The sequence below is a fragment of the Meleagris gallopavo genome, chromosome 8 (genome assembly GCF_000146605.3).
Source record: "Meleagris gallopavo isolate NT-WF06-2002-E0010 breed Aviagen turkey brand Nicholas breeding stock chromosome 8, Turkey_5.1, whole genome shotgun sequence".
Classification (NCBI taxonomy): Eukaryota; Metazoa; Chordata; class Aves; order Galliformes; family Phasianidae; genus Meleagris; species Meleagris gallopavo.
The window spans coordinates 15,996,518-16,003,710 of NC_015018.2; the positions used below are offsets into that span (position 1 = coordinate 15,996,518).

The 7,193-nt window shown below is 41.9% G+C and overlaps 1 protein-coding gene across 1 annotated transcript in view; it reads right to left on the reverse strand.

The window, feature by feature from the left end:
- Window positions 1-7,193, reverse strand: part of TLL2 (tolloid like 2) — a 79,615-nt gene that overhangs the window by 49,358 nt on the left and 23,064 nt on the right. Inside the window, exon 3 of the mRNA XM_031554573.1 lies at window positions 569-643. Coding sequence (XP_031410433.1) covers window positions 569-643 — 75 coding nt within the window. The remainder of the gene's footprint in view (window positions 1-568; window positions 644-7,193) is intronic.

The following is a 7,193-nucleotide window of genomic DNA, read 5'->3' on the forward strand; positions in this document are numbered from 1 at the left end:
ATCACTCTTCTGAGTAACCTTCACTTCTTTAAGCAAGCAAGAAGTGGATAGGATGCAGCTAGAACAACCGACCCAGATGGGCCAAAAGGATGTTCCATTCCATCTGACATCACACTCAGCAATAAAAACTGCAGGATTATCTTCTAAGGTAGCCATTGCTCGGAAACTAGCTGGACATTGTTCTGTTTCTGGGAGGAGGTGAGTGAGTGCTTTTACATCACTTGGTTTGGGGACTTTTTGCCCTCTACTTCCTTTACTAATTAAACTGTCATTAATATTGTCTTGCTTTTTCTCTTTCTGTGCTTTACCCCATCCCACTGGTGGAGGTGGAAAACCAGTAAGCTCGAGCATGGATGTTTGGCTGCTGGCTAGGGTCAACCTCCACATCACAAAAGGCAAATTCACCCTTGCAGAGAGTTCATAAACACCAGTAAATGAAGATGCTTGGGAACAGCTAGTCTCCCAGGCATGCACGCACACACCCATGCACAGGACAAAGGTTTGTTTTACAGGGAATAAAAAAAGTAAATAAAAGATACCCAAAGGTCTGGGTGGGGTACCACATTACCCGTTTTAACTGCTCTTTTACTATCGGTTGAGGTGGTGTTCTCGCTTGGCTCAAAAGACTGTTCTCCCAGGCCTCCTGCAAAAGAAAAACAAGAGAGATTTCACGTTGTATGTTGGCAGAGCTCTGACATAGGAAGGACAACAGATGGCAGTGAGGCCATCTGTGAGTCTGTTGGCCACAGAAACTGGCTGCTATGCCTCCTCCAGGAGCAGTAACTAGCAACCTGATAAAACAGGGCTCTTTCCCTGGATTTCTTCCCAGCCTACAGAGATACCTTTCAATTCATTACCATCCTGTGCTTTACTTTTCCCCATGTACTGAAGAGGCAAAGCATTTCTTTTAGGGAAGGTTTTCCATTCTGCAAAGATCAGCTATGGGAACACCAAAGCTGAAGGACTGTAGGCAGTATAGAAGCTTTGTAAGCAAGCCACTGAACACAGAATCGACACAGAAAACCAGCCCAGCATATCTTTGGCAGGAAAGCTCTCCACAATTAGCACAGTAGGAAGAAAAACTAAAAAAATCATGTCTAGGGTGAGAGAGCATAACATACAAGGCAGCAAGATGTATAACAAATTAAATGGGCCTTGTATGTTATGCTCTCTCACCCTAGACTTAAGAAGGTGGCTCTGGCACCATCACTGTTGTCACACTGTTGTCACTCTCCCTTCATCCCATTCTTGCTATTCAGAATACCTCTGCAAGAAGGGAAGCTGAAAGGGCTGATTTCTGAAAAAGTACCAGCAATTTTCAGTCTTGGTGGCAAGGTAAAGCAGGAAGAACATGATCAACTACCAAATACAGAACAGAGTACTGTTATGCATACAGCACTTCTGGATGCTCTGTAGAAGCTCCAAGAGAGGTGTCCCACTTTCAAGAGAGATTGAATCCTTCCAGCCTTGCAACAGTCCTGCTTTGCCAGCTGGAAAACATTCCTCTTGCTCTGGAACTGGCTTCTTGCAAATCCCCCTCCAGTCCCTCCAAGTGGGCAAGGACAGCGATGTCACATCCTGCTCTTAAGGGGAGGGAAGGGGTGACTAGATTTCACTGGCCCTTTACACAGGTCAACATCTCTGACACCTGGGAAGATGGCTGAAAGGAACTCTAATTCTAACACTCCAAAAATATATTACCAGATATACCTCTTTCAATTCTACCTCTCCAACACTATATTACTAGAACTAATTAAATGATCATGGAAGACAGCAATAAAATGAAACGGGAAAATAAAATATCCAGACTCTCAGCTGAGTATAGGTTAAATCTTTGTGGTCCAAGAGACTCACTAAATCAGGGAATTGTCTCTCAAAGGAAGTGCATAATGTAGCAGAGCTTGACTGGACAAAAGCCACTAGATGTGTGAACAGGAACCAGCCTGATTCAACAAGATAGATTGCTCTGAACTCTATCACTCTTTTCCAGCTTCAATGTCCCATCCTAACATTTCCCTTTGTTTTCTTTCATGCCCAGTCCTCCTCACTTCCTTAAGCCCAAGCTCAACAAAAGTTGCTTCTCAGTTAAATTTTTAGGTCCCCAGGACTTTTCACCCTCCCAAAGTATGCTATTCTTCACACAACATGCCACTCCATTTAAAGGAAACCCTAACCAGTCATTCACCACCAGAATTAAGGGATGCAGTCTTTGCTGAAGCGAAGGATAATTTTGTACTTCTAAACAAATGCAGCTTGCAGTCACAAACAGATTGCTTCTTAATTGAAATTGGGAGGTGAATTATATGGTGAATTAGGAAAAAAGAACAACTCCGTATTTAGTGAATTGTTCTCCTAAAAGAGGACTGTGTGGGATTGAATTGCAAATAATGTCACCAAAATCTACAGCTGGGCCCCTTCTCCTGCACCAAAGCTGCTGACCTCTGCAGAGCAGCAGTGTCATTTGCGCAGACTGTTTTTCCAAGCTGTGAGCGCATTCTTTCCCAGAGATCAGTGCAAGCCTTGGTTTCTTATGCAAAAGGGATGTTTGAATAAACTAGTGTGACTAATGAAATCTAAAACATCCTTGCATATTTCGTCTCACTGTAGCCCATGAAAAGGGAGAGCTCTATACAAAGGCTACATATTGGTGGGCAGATATACCACATTTTTTTCAAAAGTTAGTAACCTCACTAGGAAAGACGGGGAGTAACTACACTCTTCTCTCCCACAAGGAATCACATGAGATTTTTGGAAGATCCTGTTCTGATTCATATGGGCTTTAAAGATATTTCCTATCCTTATGATATCTAAGCACATCCCAAAGATTAAAGCAACTTGACACTTAGTCCTCTCTGTTGGTTCATCCCAAGAAGATAACAACTCGGTCCTGGCAAGACAAAGATAAGTAACTGACATGCTTTTATCAATAAGATAAGGAAGCCAGAGAATGAACCTTGTATCTGAAAGCAGCTGCACATAGATTATAGGCATTTTGCAGGACCTGTTGCTTCCTCAGTAGGTCCCTTAAACCACACCTTTCAGTTAGACTATTTGTTACATCAAAGAGTGTAGGGGATTCCAGCCATTACTGCTCCAGAGCTTGGAATGCTCATGCATTCAGGCCTACTATCACTAGAAACATTAAAAAGGAAAATGCAAATTTTCAGTTTGACACAATGGTCTATGAAAAGCCCATATAGCAATAAGAAGGTAGGCCTTAAAGTAACTTTATAACACAAGCAAAACAGGATTGACTTTTCTGAATTTTGTTTGTTTGTTTGTTTGTTTTAATGTATATCCATCAGTTAAGAAATCTTTCAAAATCACTTTCATCCTCAGTTCTTCCTGTTGTTGTGTCAGATTAGTTATGGCTTCTCTCCATCCTGACTTTTTAAGATTTGTCCCACAAATCTTCTCCCACAACGAAGAACGATATGAATTTTGTTAGATCATGCTTCTACATAGGGAGCAGTACTAGATACCCTAAGTTCTAGTAACTCCCACACTTCTATGACTCCATCTTTCCTAACAATTTGTTGGAATTAACAGCTACAACCCCAGCTGGGCATTGCTGGACTTCCTTACTAGATAACTCAGTTTCCATGCACAATTTGACAAAGACAAAAGATTCTCTACCAAGGCTGAAATATTTCACCTTCTACCTTGAGCACACTTACAACAATTAGTTTTTCTGTTCCCCACAGATCAGCATTGTCAAGGGAGCTTGACTGACTTAAAGGAACTTCCAGAAGCTTAAATGCACCATAAATCTGAGTTAAATCCATAATGCTCACAGTCCTGGCTAAAGAACAGGTGTCCAATTTGTTTGCGAAAACTATAGAGGCAGCTTGAGGTGATAAGTAAGGGTCCAGTGAAGCAGAAAGCAGCCGGCTGTGGCATTGCTGGGAAGAAAGCATTTTCTACATCTCTTCCAGAAAAGAAAAATGAAAATCCAATTTTGCTTAAAGGAGTCCAAGTTGCTCAGCTGGGACCAAAATAAAAGACAGCAGATTAAGAGAGCAAGAGAGAGTACAAAGCGTGCCAGAAGTCAGATCAAAACTATACAATTTGCAGTTTCCTTCTGCCACTAGCATAGGCAAAGACAATCTGAAGAAACAGCAGAAAGCAGAGTCCATATGGTATTCATACTGCCTATGAGAGTATGGGACAAGAACACCTTAGTAATTTATTGGACTTTTTTGTAAATTCATCTTATACAAAATGCAGATTAGGGTTGAGAATATTTATTGCTCTATGCATTCTGCTTTCTTTTGTTCTAAAACCCAAACACTCTGATCTGCTGAAGAGGGGGCAAATCAGATCCCCTACTAAATAAAGCAGCTGTGCTTGCTTCCGCTTGATCAAAAACCACACGGATCTTCTTGTTTACCAGAGGAGAGAAAAGCTAGACAAAGCTGTCAAGCAGCCATTGGATTGGGATGTAAGTAGAAGGCCTGGAAATACACATCACCTTCCTTCTCCCTTGCACACTGTGAAACATCCCACAACGCCACAAATCTGCTTCAGCGGTAGCTAACTTTTAAAACACTGTAACTGCTCTGTCTTGAAGCTTTTACCTGAAAGCACAACTCAGGAGCAGTGTGTTATCCACTTGGAAACACAGGAGAAACAATCCTTCTTGGGATACTGGAATACCTACCTAGAATTTAAAATCATATGATTGTCAAGAGGAACTGTAGGTGCCTGAAAACTGGCAGATTGAAAACACGAAGTATTCCAACAAGGGAAATTGGATGGGATGAAGCTTCCAACATCTTCCTTTTTTTTCCAAGATGGCAGACAAGATACCATTAAAATCAAACCTTCTTACCACGCCGTTCCAGGACAGGGTAACTTTTTCTCTCCAAGACAGTGAAGACACTCTTCACCACATTCATGCAAACTCTTCTTTCCCTGCTTACTCCTCACATAGAAGGGCACCATAGCTGAACATGGGCAGTGGCTACAGCCATGGTGCTTGTCACCTCCATTAAGGTGAAAGGACACATCAGCAAAACCTGAATACTTTCTTAGGTTATCCTACTTTTCTAATTCAGCAAAGAACAACTTGACTGTACACATAATTATCAGAACTCACATGGACTAAGTCTCAGCAAGACTACAAGTATGTATTATGAAGAAGGAAAAGCCATTTGGGGGCTTGAATACAACCAAGGAAGAATGTGTCAAATTAAAAAAAAAAAGAGCTTGATTTCACCTTCTTGTATCTCAGAGTACTTTGCTTTAGTAGACTCATTCAATATACATGCTAGTCAAATTCCACAGCTTAAACTTTGGATTTCAAGCAGAAACTACAATGAAGCATCAACAAGAAAGCAAGTAGGTAACATTGAACACTCATCTCTTCTCAGAGCTTCAGTTCTGATTAGCTGTCATATTATGATCATCTGAGAAGCTTCTGGAAGGACAGGCTTAAACAAATGATGCTACACTCTGCTTTTTAATTTCCTCATTAACCAGGGGTCAACAACTTTTTAGGGTAGTAAAAACCCTTTATTGCACTGGATTTTCTAACTGCTGAGAAAGTGATGATTTTATTAAAACAAAATCCGTTGGGAAAATGCATTCAGAATGCAGAACAGATGTCTCCCAGAGTTGGTAGAGAGTCTGTAGCAAGAACTTTCCATAACCCCCAGGGTCCTAGAGATCTGAACAAATTATTTGAGGTAGTCCTTTAGCATTTCCTGACAGTGAAATAGCCAAAAGTTCCCTAAATTTAAAGAAAAATAAATTAAGGAGAAAAATTCTGAACTACAAATCCCTTGCAGGAATCTGTTTTTCACATTCAGAGTAAGCTGACTAGCTGCAATAACTCAGGAAAGTCCCAGGGTTCAGAAGCTTGACAAGCAGATGTGTCATCTCTGCATTAGCTCTGCAAATGCTTGTATAGAACTAAGACACCAGCCTGCAAGGAAAGCTCACAAGAGAAAGGTGAACGTAGTTAAGCAAATGCAGAGCTGGCAAAAAAGCATGAGCTGAAAAGCACTTACTGCACCTTGCCCTCTGGCTGGCCATCCCCTGCATCATATTAGTACCAACACTGCAGGAGAATATTGGGTAGTCCTTTATTCCCCAATAATTCCCCAGCATCCTATGTTTTCCCTCTGCGCTCTTTGGTTTTCTGGAGGTGACTGTATCATTTTTATACTGTGATGCATCTTAAAAATAAGACGTTGCAAGAATTGTGAGAACCTGAGCTAATATCTCTACCAGTATTTCAAGCAAGAATCAATGAACAGTAGTACTCTGTGGAAACAAGGGAGGACTGGGAAGATCAGAAGAAGGTCTTTCCTGCAGGCAATTAACAACTATCCCTGCCCCCCCAGGGGAAAAAAAAAAGGGCAGATGGAAGGAAAAAACATTTACCTACAGTCTGTGCCATATCACTGTGCAAGGACACTTGCAGAGTTCTGCAAGATGCTGGCTTACAGTGCTTAGACAAGTGACAACTGAAGTCCAAAACAAGTACACAAGCTCTTTGGACATGCCTGTGTTCCTGTTGTACAACAAGGCTTGTACACATGGAGTGCAACTTCTCCCCTCCCAGCACATTGAAGTAGCAATGTGCAGCACTAACTACTGGTGTGTTGCATTAGCCTTCCTGTGACTCCAATAGATCAAGCTCTAACAGGCATCTGCCTCTCCATGACACCTCTCTTGATTCACAATAATCATTCTCCTGCCTACACCTCCTCTGAAAGAGAAGTAAAACAAATGAACTTCTGGAGGGTTAAGGAAAAGGTAAGAGCTGGCTTGGTTTCACCCACTGCTGTGCAAACAGTACAAACCCTCCTGCCCCCCCTCTGCTAACAACCCCTTACCTCTGACCTGCTCAGTCTAATTGCTTCAGCCATACTGCTCTCTGGGCCTCCGCAGGCACAGCCATGCACAGCTTTCTGTGCTCCTTGCAGCATCCCCCTACTCCATTCCAGCTGTGGGTTCCCATGCACAGCCAGCCAGCTCTGCTCCCACTGAGCCTTCCTAATCCTTTTGTTTTCCCTTACCTTGTTTATAGTGGATAAAAATTAACTCAAAATGAAAACACTACACTGGAAACTAAATTATGTTCGAATGCGATTAAACTCCGTTCAAAGAGAACGTGCGGTGCAAGCATAAATAACTTTCTTCCTTGCTGGATATTCAAACTGTCCCAAGTTTGCTTATTGGAGCGA